This window comes from Hipposideros armiger, unplaced genomic scaffold (assembly GCF_001890085.2).
Source record: "Hipposideros armiger isolate ML-2016 unplaced genomic scaffold, ASM189008v1 scaffold_677, whole genome shotgun sequence".
In the NCBI taxonomy this organism is placed as follows: domain Eukaryota; kingdom Metazoa; phylum Chordata; class Mammalia; order Chiroptera; family Hipposideridae; genus Hipposideros; species Hipposideros armiger.
The window spans coordinates 723,564-739,035 of record NW_017732027.1 but is presented as its reverse complement, the minus strand read 5'-3'; the positions used below and the strand labels follow the sequence as shown (position 1 = coordinate 739,035).

Genomic DNA, 15,472 nt, shown 5'->3' with positions numbered 1-15,472 from the left:
AAAAAGTCCATTGGGACAAGTCCACTCCAATTCCCAGTGAGGACAAGTACGTCTGTGCCACAGACAGAATGCTCCAGTCGGAAGACAGCCAGCCCTGGGCTTCAAATCCGAGCTGCCACCCTCGAGTGTGAAGCTGCTGAGCCCTAGTTCGCTCAGCCAGGTGAAGAGGGAACTGTGTCCAACACACAGGGTTCTCCGGGAAGGCTGAGACGATGGCGGGAAGCTGGGGGCTGGGCACTGATGCCCCACCCTGACTGCACTGCTCGAGTGCCAAGCGCTGTTCTCAGCTCTCGCTGGCTTCACGTCACCGATCCAGAAAATGGCTGCAAACGCTAGTACCAGTTTTACGCTGCGGTATGTGTGCACCTGACTGCCCTTTGAACTAGCACTTACGCTTCTCGAAGGCACATCCCACCTTACCATTTATTCCCCGCTAGTGCCTTGAAACGGTGGGTTTTCCAAAGGCTGGATGTGCATGCTGTTGAAGTCTGGTGTTCTAGGTGCACATGGCATGTCTCTGAGAAGCCCTACCATCTAATGAGACTGCTGTCTCCCTCGTTTTACAAGCTGCCTGCTCTGCAGAGCAACAGAGTCTACAACCAGTCACCATATTCCAGTTGCCAGGCTGACTCTGAACCCAGGTCGTACCAGTGGAAAAAGATCTCAGCGAATCTTGTGCTGGACTCAAGGACACTCTAGAAAAGGTGCTAGAAAGGGCCGTGACCCTGCTTTACCCCCTCACTGCTCAGCACGTGCACCAGGAGGCCGTTTCCACACCCTAAGTCCACAAAGGACTGCTTAGCTGTCACTCCCCGCTCGGCTCTCTCTTCTTCCCATAAAACCTAAGAGAACAGAAGAAAACAAAGTCAGTTTGTAATTCACTCTGGCCCAGAATAATTCAGACACAAGCCCACGAGACTACACCGCACAATCTCAGAACGGGTGGCGGGGCCTCATCTGAGCCCTGGGCTTCTGCGCAGGTGACACGCAGGTAACGCGCAGGTGACGTGCAGGAGAGCAGATGGCGGCTGGCATCGGCCCATGGCTCTTGCCTGATGCTGCGTGGGGCAGCAAAGCTTTCTGCTTCCATCAAGATGCCACATTAAAGTGGTCGTCTCCGGGCAAGAGCTTTAGAAATTATTAGTTTCTTCCTGCTTTCTCTGTATTCTTCAAGTTTTGTATACATTGATAATCACAACAAAATTATGCTATTTCTTAAAGAAAAGACAAAGAATTGCAGGTGAAAGAAAATTGAAAAACACCTAATCCAAACATTTTATAGATAATAAAATCAAGACTGCTGAGTTAAAGGCATGTCTAAATGGAGGTGTCTGGACAGCCAGCTAAGAAAAGATCCACAGCCAGAAGCCCGGGGAGCCTGGGCTGGAAGGCGTGTGCTGGTCAGTGGTTCCCCAAACCCAGCACCTCCACGCTGACCATGAATGACGAAAGGACAGTTCAGCTTGAATCCCTGCAGTCCAATTTCACAGTTCACACTTGTTCAACACTCTTGCAAGGGCGCCATGCAAAGTTAAAAGCCAGCACGTGTGTAACCAACCGCGGCACAGAGGTCCGAACACCCGAGTCACGGCTCTGACAGGTGTCGCCTACTCCTGGCAGCATTGCCGGTAGCCACCTGCCCCCACTCCACAGAGCTTGGATGACACGTTCTTACCAGCAGGTAGGCAGCAATAGCCACATCTTCATATACAAACTTCTTAGGATCGGTCACTTCCGGCCACACCTAAAAAGTTTTCAAGAGCGTATGAAAGTTGTTCTCCCATATGCCCCCGTTTTAAATACTTAAAGTATCTCCATAAGGAATAAGTCAAGCTGGACTAATAATGCAATAAAATTAAAAAAAAAAAAAAAAGCTCCTTGTAAAGGCAGAACTTGAGTCCCTGTGAGATTTGCATAGACTCGTATCCTATCTGTGTAACAGGACACGTCAAAAGCAATGCAGTCCAAGGCAAGATTTGACAATCAAGACAGTGAGTGCAGGTACCTGGATGAGGCCACTGGACATCACAGGAAAACACTCGCCTGGCCATTTATCTAGATGAGGATGATGACCAAGGAGACGGGGGTGGGGAGCAAAAGGACAGGGGTCAGGAGGCCCGTGCTTCGCCTTCTGGTCTGTCAGTCACTCCTCAGGACTACCACTCTGGTGTTTTGTCCCTGTGCACCTGTCTGTAAAGCAGGGACAAACCCTTAACTACCACACAGGATGACCATCAGGCGGTTTGAAAACTATAAAACACTGGCTGTGCAAGTGTGACGTCTCACTATGCAAATCAGTGACATGCACAGCTGGCATCTGGCCAAAGCGGAGACACCAAGGCCCAAGGATACACATTCAGATGTTTCCTGCCACCGCGGGCTAGAGAGTTCAGACAAGCCACCTCACTAAGGACAACTGTAAAAGCTGGAAGAACATGAAAGTCACTTCTTGAAGGTACTGAGTAGTTAACAAGGTAATGAAGGACGGCTAGGCCAGGATCTGTCTGGGCGAGATGGGGAGCCCCGCCTGGGTTAGCCAGCCCCAGGACCTACACATGCTTGAGTGTGGATGAAGGGTTACGGCTCCTGAGACTTCTAGGGGTGCCTCGTTACATGGCAATAGGTTACTGACGTACCACATGGACCTGATAAATCGTGTTACTTCTAGGAGGACGGAGATGTGAGCCAGGGAGACTACCAAGGAGCCCCAGCTGTTCATTATGCTTTGTTTCTTAAGCTGGGGGTCAATACACACATTTGTTATCTTCTTTTTACATTAGAAAGTTAAGGACATTATAAAAAATGTATCTCCTTTTTGGAAGTATATTCTTTTGTACCTTAATTTTTCATGTATTTTCTTAAAATATCTTTAAGTTTATACCAAAGCATCATGGTAATCTAGTAACTAATTTAATGTTCAATTATTTTAAATTAAATATTTCCCTTTTGTTCTTGTGAAGCCTGCATATAACTACAGGGGACACAGGAAAAGCCATTTAACCTGGCACAGTGTGGTCACATGCTTCATTTAAATGGAGGGTCACAGGTGCTTCCCCCAGCATTACCTTGACCATGTCCTTGTACTTCTCTTTCAGCTCCTGGTGGACCTTGCTGTACTTCGCAATGGAAATGAGGGACAGGGTGCTTTTAAAGCCACTCGGCCTGCTCTCCACAGACCACTTGGCCAGCTTGGCCAGCAGCTCTCCTCCGAGCCAGGTGAGTTTCGGGTAGACAATTCCATCTGAATGCCATCTTTCTGGACAGAAAATTAAAACAGATATGAACCTTTAAAAATAAGAAAAACATACGAATAAGAGCTGGTTTTCATTCTTATTTTTAAATTACACACTTATCTACCAAAAGAAGAGAGAAGTTAAGACAGCTAGAATTACAAAAGTTTACCAAAAATACAAAACACTCTAGGATTCGTTACAGAGTTTTCATCTAATAGAGAAAAACACATTTAAAAAGCAGAAAGACTTCCTCTTCTCTTGCAAACATTGTTAAGAAAGCTTCACACATCCTATGAAGCCCACCAGAAGGAGGAACTATAAATGACAATGTTCCAATTACTCCATCACCAAGTTGTGAGAAACAGCAAAATAACAAAGGGACTTAAGTTCATCTGAATTCAGTGCTAAAACGAGGTGCTGCTGACCATCAAGGCAACATGAAAAGCAGACTCCAGACTCCAGCCGGGCTGTGGCCAGGACACAGGCCAGGCACCAGCAACAACAAAGGCATGTCCTGGCAATTCTAACCAGAAGGCACCTTCCACAAACCCTAACTGCCCGACAGTCCCTTTAGATCAGCGGTTCTCAACCTTCCTAATGCTGCGACCCCTTAATACAGTTCCTCAGGTTGTGGTGACCCCCAACCATAAAATTATTTTCGTTGCTACTCTATAACTGTAATTTTGCTACTGNCTAGAGACCAACCTGCAAACACCTGACACCAGACCTGCCGCAGGAGTGCTGCTGAGGTGACCGATCACTTCCTCCCTTACGGTCACATTCCTCTCTGATGGGTACCAGGACAAGCCGCTCTGAACCGAGGCTGGAGTGGCCTGGGTCCACGGTCCTGGGCTGAAACCAGGCTATAGACGGCTCAGAACAAACGTGCTGCGCGTCTCAGCAGCTCCCCGGGCCCGACTCCACAGTGTGTGCACGCCTGCGGCCCAGCCCCGTTTCACCCTCCTCTGCCCACCTCCCTCGCCAACTTGCCCTCTGCCCCAAAGCAGCACAGAAGATGCCACCACCGCGGCAGGCCCACGAGAGGAGACAGCTCTTCTGGGTCCCGAGCTCAGCTCCCTCTCTTCCATTTAACAGGGAGGCTATGAAAAGTCTAAAGGTTCACCCTTCTTCTAAATTTCAGATTACTCGGGTTACCGTGAATTGTTACATCAGCATTTCTGACCGGCCTACACAGAAACGCACTTGTTAAAACCACTGTCACCAGGGAATAAGCACGCGGGGATCGAGTGAATGAACAGCCAGCACCTCTAGGCGAGTCTGTGGCCCGTACATGTCCCAGATCTTCCTTCTTCGGACATCAATCCCTCGGCCTGGGTGCTGAAATAATTTCAGAAACTGAAGGTTAAGTTCAGTACATCATCATCAAGTAGCAAGAACAAATTAAACTCTGTGGGTATCACCAGCAGTGGGACGTACAAGAGGCCCTTCGCAAGAATGGACGGCATCGGCCCAGCTTCTCAGCCATTTCAAACAGACACTCTGTGCGCCCCGCCCGCAAGGCCCAGACAAGACCTGCCCCACACCCCCCCCAACAGTCGTTAGGCATCTTCATTAAGGGGAACTGGAGTCCAGCTGTAGGAGCGTCTCCAGGGCCGCAGCCCCAGGAAACACGCCTGGAAAGGGAGCTGGCTCCCTCGGCTCTCAGTCAGGTTCAGAGCTCGGGCACAGCTCCTCTCCCAGCTCGCCAGCCGACAAGCCCCATCCTCTAGGTCGCTTCTCACCCAGGACACCATGACCTCCCTCGTTAGCTCTCACCACGCCCCATCCCCATCGTCTCTGCCCAATCAGCGTCCGTGTCACCATTTGATGTGCTAACCCACAGACAACCTGTGTACAGGTATGACAAACTCATTCTTTTATGAAGCAATTCAAAAAGTCCATTGGGACAAGTCCACTCCAATTCCCAGTGAGGACAAGTACGTCTGTGCCACAGACAGAATGCTCCAGTCGGAAGACAGCCAGCCCTGGGCTTCAAATCCGAGCTGCCACCCTCGAGTGTGAAGCTGCTGAGCCCTAGTTCGCTCAGCCAGGTGAAGAGGGAACTGTGTCCAACACACAGGGTTCTCCGGGAAGGCTGAGACGATGGCGGGAAGCTGGGGGCTGGGCACTGCTGCCCCACCCTGACTGCACTGCTCGAGTGCCAAGCGCTGTTCTCAGCTCTCGCTGGCTTCACGTCACCGATCCAGAAAATGGCTGCAAACGCTAGTACCAGTTTTACGCTGCGGTATGTGTGCACCTGACTGCCCTTTGAACTAGCACTTACGCTTCTCGAAGGCACATCCCACCTTACCATTTATTCCCCGCTAGTGCCTTGAAACGGTGGGTTTTCCAAAGGCTGGATGTGCATGCTGTTGAAGTCTGGTGTTCTAGGTGCACATGGCATGTCTCTGAGAAGCCCTACCATCTAATGAGACTGCTGTCTCCCTCGTTTTACAAGCTGCCTGCTCTGCAGAGCAACAGAGTCTACAACCAGTCACCATATTCCAGTTGCCAGGCTGACTCTGAACCCAGGTCGTACCAGTGGAAAAAGATCTCAGCGAATCTTGTGCTGGACTCAAGGACACTCTAGAAAAGGTGCTAGAAAGGGCCGTGACCCTGCTTTACCCCCTCACTGCTCAGCACGTGCACCAGGAGGCCGTTTCCACACCCTAAGTCCACAAAGGACTGCTTAGCTGTCACTCCCCGCTCGGCTCTCTCTTCTTCCCATAAAACCTAAGAGAACAGAAGAAAACAAAGTCAGTTTGTAATTCACTCTGGCCCAGAATAATTCAGACACAAGCCCACGAGACTACANGTAAATATCTTTTTGTTTTCCGATGGTCTTAGGCGACAGGTTGAGAACCGCTGCTTTAGATCTTCAGTGGCCCAGAACCGTACAGCCACCTAAAGAAATCATTAATTGGTACCATAATGCATTGAAAGAGGAATCAGTTACCTACTCACCATTCTTCTTTGATGTGACTGAGCTGAATTTGATACACATTGCTCCTCTTAACCTTTAAATTCCCTTCGTCATCTTCCAAAGGTAAAAAAGTTACAGTTCCATTGAGGACATCTGGGGGAAAAAAACATAAGGATGATAAGTTAAAGCTGCTTAGGTCAGTGTCTTATCAGAGGCAGTATTAAAAATAGAAACGACTGTGCCGGCCGAGTGGTGCATTGGTTAAGAACTGGCTTGGGAGGCCAGAGGGCCCCGGTTTGGATCCCACATATGAGGGCCAGTGACGCTGCCCTCCACAGCTAAGATGCTGAACAACAGCTCAACCTGGAGCTGGGCTGCCATGAGTCGCCGGTGACAGTGTAGGCTGCAGCCCCTGCTGCAGTGGGTTGCCATGGGCTACAGTGTGTAGCCAGCAGCCAGCGTGAGCGGCCAGCAGCCGCAGTGAGTGGCCATCCAGAAACTGGCGACTGATCTGCCTCACCCGGGAAGAGCGCAATGATGGTGCCAGCTTGGGCCAGTGAAGCAACGTCCTCCACAACCAGACTGAAGAACAAAAGGACAGCAACTTCTCTGTTCCCCTTCCCCAACGTTGTTCCCATCCCCCCAATTCCCCAATAAAAATCTTAAAAAAAAAAAAAGAAACGACTCAGGTGCTGTGCCTTCAATCACCCAGGGGCCCCCCCATCCCTCCCCCCATTTACACCAGTGCCCAGGAGGTCAGACAGGCTCTTATGTCCTGTTCACTGCTGCGCCCCAAGCCAACACTGTGCCGGGCACTCGGTAGACATGCTCAGCAGGACGGTCGTACGAAGGACACCCCTGGCTGACCGAGCACCGCCTCACTAAGAGAAAGAGAAGTCTAACTCTGCCTCTCCTCCTCCATGAGGCCAATCTGAGGACACAGGAGTTTATATCTGAAGGCCTTTTGGGCACTGATTCACTAACTCTGTCTAGCAGAGGTGAAATGTGAAAGGTGATCAGAACACAGTTGGTAAAAGCTGGGCACAGCAGGGTCAGAGAGGGCCTCCTGGAGGAGGGGGGCCTGGAAGAGTCTTACAGGGGCACAGAGGCAGGCAGTGCTGAGAGGGGGGGGGCATGCACCTACCAGCAATCTATGATCGCTGCTTGTGTAGACAGTCTAGCCTCCCGAAGGTGTCCATGCCCTAATATCCAAACCTGTGACTATACTATGTCTCATGGCAGAAAGGGACTTGGCAGAAGTGGTTACGGTTACAGACCTTAGAAGAGGGAGAGTACTCTGGAATATGCAGGTTCAGTAATGCTTCTTTTTTTTTTTTTTTTTTTAAAGATTTTTATTGGGGAATTGGGAGGGAACAGTGTTGGGAATTGGGGGAAGGGGAACAGACAAGTTGCTGTCCTTTTGTTCTTCAGTCTAGTTGTGGAGGACGTTGCTTCACTGGCCCAAGTTGGCACCGTCATTGCGCTCTTCCCGGGCGAGGCAGATCAGTCGCCGGCTTCTGGACGGCCGCTCACTGCGGCTGCTGGCCGCTCATGCTGGCTGCTGGCTACACACGGTAGCCCATGGCAACCCACTGCCGCAGGGACTGAAGCCTATGCTGTCACTGGCAACGCACAGCAGCCCAGCTCCATGTTGAGCTGTTGTTCAGCATCTTAGCTGTGGAGGGCAGTGTCACTGGCCCTCATGTGTGGGATCCGAACCGGGGTCCTCTGGTGTCCCAAGCCAGCTCTTAACCATCGCGCCACCCGGCCGGCCCCAGTAATGCTTCTTAATCTAACTGCGTCCTCTCTGCCAAAGATTCTTTTCTCTGCCAAAGTCAAGCCAGGCTCCTCCGAGCCCTTTCTTTCTCCATTAGGTATCGACACTGGTCAATAAACAGTAACATGGTCTCCAACAGCTCAAGGCCACACCCTGAGGATGGTCCTAAAGTGACTGCTTGAGAAAGTTCAAGGCTGCTTTCAAAAGAATGGACTCTTCCAGCCCACACCTGAAGATGGGGCACCTCCTGGCCTGGGTGGGAGAGGAGGCGTCTAACTTCAACAAACGCCAGTTAGCAAACCCAGACGGGTTTCACATGGACCTTTACTCCGTTTTAATTTTTCCCTCCCTGAGGGACACACACACACACACACACTCCCCTCACTCTCCCTTTAAAAGGCCCAGCCGCCTCTGCACAAATGGAAGAGCTCAGTTCACGCTGCACTCTTGTCCCTAAGGCAACAGCGCATGACTAAAATCGACCCTTGCCACTTTAACCGGGACCCGGCTTTATCTGTCTTGAACACCTCCCACTATTAGCAATACCCTTACCTTGCAGGGCTATTTCTCTCTTTGGAGCAGAAAGAGGGCAATGTGGGCTCCCCTTGGGGATGACGGTTCTGAGCACCACGTCGAGCTCGCGCGGCGCCCCCGGCTGCGATCCCGCCCCGGAGCCTGTCAGGAAGGCCAGCATATCTTGATCGTCGCCGACAAGGCTTCGGGAGAAATCATCCCAGAGAGAATCCAGGTCCGAGGCTGGGAAGTCGCCCTCCCCGACTCCGGCCCTGCCGGGCTGCCCGGGGGACCCTGCGCGCAGAGGCGCTGCGGCTGCTTCCCGCCTCTCTTCCGCTTCCTGGCGCCGGCCCTGGGGCTGCTCGAGGTCTGCGTTCGGCCTGGGGCCTGGGCCTCCCTCGGGGGAACGCTGCCCGGGTCCCGGTCCCTCCTCGGGCCCGCATCCCGCCGCGGCCCGCTCCTCCTGCTCGGGGCCTGCGCTCGACCTGGGGCCGCGGGCCTCGGTCCGGGGCAGGACGGCGCTCCGCCGGCTCTCCAGGCGGACGCCACACAGCCGCTTGTTGGCCACCTGCGGCCTCTCCAGCCACACGGCCACCGCCGCCCAGAAGCCGCCCGGGAGCAGCGCCCCGGGGTCGCACACGGCAGCCCTGCCCACCTCCGCCATGGTCCCCCTGCGCCGAGAGCCTGACAGCGGCGCGCGGCGATGACGCAGAGGCGGCGCGGCGTGTTTGCGTAATGGGGGCGGGGCGCTGGGACCGGAAATGAGAGGGCGAGGAAGGGCAACCAGGCGTTCTCTGCTTTGATTCGCTGGCAGGGTTCCACTGCGGAATTGTACCTGTGCTTGACTCTCTGGGGATCCGTCCCAGGCGCGTTGGGGCCTCACAGTAACGTGATCCGAGCTGAGTTTTGGAGAATTCTGGAGGTGGCGTATTTATGGGGATCATGAAGATCATCCCGGTTCCGACCTCTGATTGTCTCCAGTACTGATGATGGATCCAAGTCCAGGAGACCACGTTCGGGAATGTTCAAGATTACGCCTCTTACGGCAGCTCGCTCGTCTCCCTTTTCGTTCTGGTGTGTTTTCTCGTGTGGCAGAGTTACAGTGGGTCGTTCCCGCGTGGGCGTACAGCCCTGGGTGCTTCTCAGGACAGGTGACGTGCGCTGTCACCTGCGTGCCCCCAAGAGGAACAGGGAAGGGTGGGCACTGCCAGTTTAGGCCAACATCACCAGCACTGTCTGCAGAATCTAGTGATGTTCCAAAAACCTCAAAGATAAGTCTTTTTTTTTTTTTGGACGTTAGTCCTCAGTTGGGATTTTGCCATTCCCTAGAGGGTCTCTGTCAGCATCGAAGAGAAATGAAAACCAACTCAAATCTGTGATTTCTAAGAGAGAAGAACATAGACTAAATGTCTGGAATTCAGTATAAGATAAATGAGTGATAGAGCCTCAGAGACACACCTGCTCACTTCCTTTCAGTCTTTGATGATATAGTTGACTTCCGTGCTGGCTGTGTGAGTTTCCTAGGGCTTCCATACATTACCACCAACTGGTGGCTTAAGACAGCAGAAAGTTATTCTCTCACAGTTCTGAAGGCTCGGAGGGAGAATGTTCCTTGCCTCCCTGCTACTGGCAGTTGTCATCAACCATTAGCTTTCTCTGGCTTGTGGCCATATAACGCCAATCTCTGCCTCTGTGGTCACATGGCCTTTTCCTGCATTTCTCTGTCTCTTCTGCAAAGACCCTACTTCCAAATGAGGTTGTAGGCGCAGTGGATAAGGACTTTGACACGTCTGGTGGGGAGGGCATAATTCAACCCCCCAGTGCCGTCCAAATGCGTTTAGCCTCGTTAGGGCAGCCAAAGGTTAGTCATTACAAATATTACTGTTTGCTAATGTGTGTGGGGGACCTGGGCTAAACACTGAGGGTGCGGAGCGAAATTAGATCCTGCCCTTGAAACACCTTCAGGACAGTAGCGGAGGCAGATAAGTAAACAGGACAATGATTATGTAAACAGGACAGTGATTATGGAACGTGAAAAGTACAAGTGAAGACATGTACGGAGTTCAAAAGTGCAGACAGAGGCAAATTGTTTACTCTGTAAGACTCCTCCTACCTCAAAAGATAGGAGAAACTTTGTGAAAGAGAACTAACGCTGTAAAACAAAAACAAAACTCTGCAAGGGAGATAGCCAGGGAGAACACCTGGCTATCCAAATAAAGAGCACAGAACACAACAAAATAGTTCCCGAAAGTATAGTAATTTCTTCACAGTGGAACAAAACCAGTCCTTCTCCCATTCTCTGCAAAGAGCAACACATATCTGTAATCGGTGTTGCTGCAGCCAATAGCAGTGTTTCATTAGGGCATTAACAACTTCCAGGGAAAGCTTCATTGACTTAGGGGACTGGCGTTAGACTGGACTTTCTGGTTATTTTAGTCAATCTCAGGATGCACAGTGCTTTCTCATATACAGCAAGAGTGCTGTTTCCTTTAAATGTGAGCTCAAGTCCCCAAAAATCTCTTTTCTCAGGCTCTGTGCTCCTATGCTTCTGGGCCCTTTGGTGGCTCTGAGGCCTCCCTGTGTCCTGGCACTGACGTAGCCCTGCTGTTCTGCTGCATGTCACGTGGCCATAGCAGAGTGTGTTCCACCGCGGAGCAGAAACCTGGAGGCCAAGGACTTGGCAGTGAGAGGTCACAAATCCAGAGGCCAATGTTTCCAGGGAGGTGAAAAATTCCAGTTCGATAATCGGCGTGTATTCTTACACGAGATGGTGTCAGTTCCTTGCTGGAAACCCACCCAGTACACTAAGAATACAGTTAACCAGCCTCTTGACTGCCACCTCCAACATCCCACACCAACTGGTTCTGCCTCCTTTTCTAACGTCATTTCCCCTTCCTCTCACCCGCTCAGCTCCGGCCGCAGCAGCTGTTCTCGGAACTTGCCAAGCTCATCCCCTCATTCTCATCCCTGGAGCTCTTCTCTCGGTGTTCCCTCTGCCTGGAATGCGCAGTCCCTATCTTCTCCCAATTAAGAAACCAGATTAAAGGTCCCCTCCTCAGACAAGGCTCCCCTGACCTCCCAACTGAATAACCCCCAGGTACTTCATAACTTATTACCATTTTATTTTATTTTTTGAATTATCCAAACGTTGTTGTGTGTTGTCTCCTCCCTCTAAAGCACAAGCATCCTTAGGTCAGGAACCCTGTTTGGCTTATCACCATAGCCCTACCTTAGTTTTTTGGCACATAGGAGACGCCCAATGATTAACTGCTGAATGAAAAGGTCTCTAAGTGAAGAGAGTGTGGCAGGAGAGCTGTGTAGATGGCAGGGTTGTCCAGGACTGTCTCTCTGGGGAGAGGCAGGGCCCCAACCAGAGGCTGCTGGGCAAACGCTGGAAAGATCCAGGCTTAGGGCAAGGTTGCCATCCGTGGCCTGGGTTTGGGTGTGGTCTCTAGATATTACCATCCTATAGAATTTTGTGAGGACGGAAGTGTTCTATGTCTGAATTATCCAATATGTTGACCTTGAACCAATAGACAGCCAGATATTTCTCCAGCAAAATGGGTTTATTCGGGAACAACAAAAAATTACACTTCAGGACATGTGGTCTAGTGGTGAACCACAGGCTCAAGTCTCTGAGAACAAAGGGGGAGGACTGTTCTTTTATAGAGGAAAGGGGGAGTTGGAAGTGTCGTGGCTTTTCATTGGCTGAGTGGTAGCTGGGGAGGGAAAGTAGTCGCTTCCTGGTTGGGGTAATGGACAATTAGTGGTAGTGTGTGAGAGCTCCCCCTATAGATGTCCCAATTCCCATTTAAATTAAGTTTCTGTTTATTAATCTTCACAAATACAGTAGCCACATCTGGCTACTGAGTACTTGAAATGTAGCTAATGCAACTAGGGAACTGAATGCTAAATGTATTTAATTTTAACTAATGCACATTTAAATGGAAATAGCCACATGAGGCTAGGGGTTACTGTATTGGACAGTGCATCTCTAGAGAGACTCAAGTGGGACTCCCCAAAACCACCACACGCTGGGTCCTCATCATCTACGTGCTGGAAGCTGGGTGGAGGTGGGGACCACAGTGGCTGAGGCTCTGGTGGGAAGGACCTTTATGCTCTGAGTGTCCTAAGTGCCAACCCCATTATGCTGTTGAACGTGGGCTTCAGCCCACTCCAGCAGTAGCCCTCCCCGCTCTTTCCAAGCACCATACGCCACTGCCTACTATGTGATGCAATTTTACTAGGGGGAAGGAGGTTGGTGCTGGGTGCTGGCGGCCATGGCAGAGCTCGGACAGCCCACACTTGGCACTGAATCATCGTGGCCCATCCCAGCCCAGTGACGTTGTAACTCCTTTCCAACCACTCTTCTGTGAATGCTGAATCAGCGAGGGAGGTGGTGGTGGCGGTGGTGGGAAGGAGGAAGGGGATAAGAAGAGACAGATGGCCAGAGGTTGGGGGGAAACTTTGGTGTTAATGATGTGTTCAAATAATTGCAGTTACCAATGAAGGCCAATAGAGCCAACGACTAAAAATGAGCAGGCAGTGAGTGGGTGCGCCACACAGAACGGAGTGGAGCAGATGTCAAAATGAACAAGAGTGGGTGGGTGGGGTCTGATGGCTGAGCTCCACTAGAGGACCGCCGGGTCACTGTCAGCTGAGCTATACAAGCTCTCACCCTGCCTGCTGTTCGCACCAGCTCCACTGCGGCTCGTGGCAGTTTTATGAAGAACTAGCTAACAAAACGTGTACAAAACCAAACTCCCTTTCCTTTCCCCACAGTTGCCCCCCATGCCCCTCTCAGTGGCATCTCCTTCTCCCAGGTCCCAGCAAAACAACCCAGAGTAGTGCATGGCCCCTTCCTCTCTCCCTCTCTCACCACCGGGCAATAAATGTTCAACGCCCACCCGATTCTACCTAGTGATGTCCAGGGCACAATCCCCATCAGATGCAGGCCAGGCGGTGTCCTGAGGCCAGGGAGCGGGCTGAGTGCTGGGTACTGGACGATTGACAAGCAGACCAGAGGTGAGTCCTGAAGCAAAGCCAAAGTCCGAGCTGAGGACAAGTCTTAAACCCAATCACCAGTTCAGGAAACTAAAAGGAGGGAGTGAAGTAGAGTGAAGGGAGTGAAGAAAACTTGCTAGGAGCCGCCCTGAGAAGCTGGTGGGGGTAGACAAATGTGAGGAGAGGAGGGAGAAGATGGGGCGGCAGGGAAGGGAGGAGAGCCTGAAGACATCCACAAGGTGAGAACACCTGCTTTGTATGTGGCCTCCACCTACATTTTGTGATGACGCCCTATCTTAGAAAGAACCAACAATAAGAAGTCATTCAAATCCCTCTCCTCCTCCGGCTCCGAGGCTGCAGGCTGGTCTCAGGCCTCCTCGCCTCTCACCTGTACTAATTCACCAGCGGTTCCTCCATCCTCACCTTTAGCCGACCCTCCACCATCCACTCAGAAATGTCTTAGCTCTCTCTCTCACTCCCACAATGGACTCAACTGATTTCCAAGTGGAAAGATGTTTTTCTAACGTCAGTAAAGCACGTGAACCTGGCTTACTTTCTAGTCGCTGAAATTTTGGAAGCAACTGTGACCTAAAGGAGGTGTGAATTCTGTAACAAAAGGGTATTTTATTACTCTCAAAAGTATCTCCAAACATCTGAAGTACAGTACCATGTATTATTATCAGACCACTATTATTAGATCTGCAATCTGGGTGCTCCCATGGACTCGGGGACCCCCAGCAGTAATGCCACAGTCCCCTGGCAGGAGACAGTGCCTAGATAGATGATGGGGCATCAATTCTGACAGCTTAGTATGTATGGCACTCGTGGGGCGCTGGTTTGTCCCATCAGTCTCTTCCTTAAGCTTTTGCAACAGGAAGTCCCACTTTTTATCAGGGAGGTACCCCTAATTATAAGTCTGTTTGGAATAAGAGTCACAACTGTGAAGAAAACAATGTCATGGCATGAAAGAGACGGTGTATCAAAGTAGGCGCAGAGAGAGAACAGCTGAGCATCTCCGCCCAGATGTCCTGCCCACATCTTAAACCTGACATGTCTCTAAAATGGAACGTTTTTGCTTCCCCACGACTGCACTGCCCATCTTCCAGTTCCCTTGAAATGAAAAACTTTTGACTTTCTTTATATGGCCAAGTGCCAAGTCCAGCTGATGGTCTCTCGGTGGATTCACATGTCTTAGTTTGGATTCCCCCCAACAGAGCCTGAGACAAGGCTGCGCGTGCAGGTGTTTCCATGTGGAGCTGACCCAGTGGGCAGGAGTGAGCACGTGGGAAGTATGAGACAGAAAGAAAAACGCCAGTAAAGGATGGATTATGGAGTTTGTTACTGCTCTGGGCAGCCAGGGCACCCCCCCTTCTCCCCTCCCCCCGGGACACTCTCATGAACTGGGTAGCTCCATGGTTCTCTGAGTTGACTGAGCATTTGCCCATGCTTATTATTAATTAGAAAATGCCCAGGCCCCAGACTATGGGTTCTGACCCCGTAGCTCTGGAGTGGGCCCCAGGAATCGCATATTAAACAAATATCCCAGGGAGTCTTACGCAGAGGCTGGGGGCCCTGGGAAGAGCGCCGAGGAGCGTGCAGGGAAGGGCCCCTGGGACCCCCGCGGACCTTACAGCCCGGGCTGCCTCGGCAGTCAGGGCGCTCCAACGCCGTCTGCGTTTCCCGGGCGACGGGGGAGGGCGGGGCGGCGCGGTGACGTCAAGACGGTGGTAGAGAGGCGGGGCGGGGTTACGCGCGCTGCGCTCGCCCTCCGACGTGTGCCCCGCCCCAAAGACATTTGCTGATCGCCTGCTGAGTGTCCCGAGCAGGGACAGGACCCGGTGAACCCGAGCGATCGGCGAGATCTGAAGGTGAAGCCCACCTCTGTCCGAGGGTGACGGGGCCAGGGGGCCGAGTGCCCGGCGGGGCGAGGGGGCAGCGCGTGCAAGGGCCCGGGGGTGCTCCCGGGGGTGCTCCCGGGGGCCTGTGCACACCCTGCTGTCGCGGAGTGGCTGGGCGCAGAGG

At 51.9% G+C, this 15,472-nt stretch overlaps 1 protein-coding gene across 1 annotated transcript in view; it reads right to left on the bottom strand.

Moving 5' to 3' along the window:
- TRMT44 (tRNA methyltransferase 44 homolog) overlaps window positions 1-9,216 on the bottom strand; it is a 38,519-nt gene extending 29,303 nt beyond the window's left edge. Inside the window, exons 1-5 of the mRNA XM_019626427.1 lie at window positions 8,486-9,216; window positions 6,198-6,309; window positions 3,066-3,285; window positions 1,676-1,744; window positions 719-842 (exon numbers count right to left, since the gene is read on the bottom strand). Of these exons, the coding sequence (XP_019481972.1) occupies window positions 719-842; window positions 1,676-1,744; window positions 3,066-3,285; window positions 6,198-6,309; window positions 8,486-9,110 (1,150 nt within the window). The 5' untranslated portion in view covers window positions 9,111-9,216. The remainder of the gene's footprint in view (window positions 1-718; window positions 843-1,675; window positions 1,745-3,065; window positions 3,286-6,197; window positions 6,310-8,485) is intronic.
- Window positions 9,217-15,472: the final 6,256 nt, after the last annotated feature.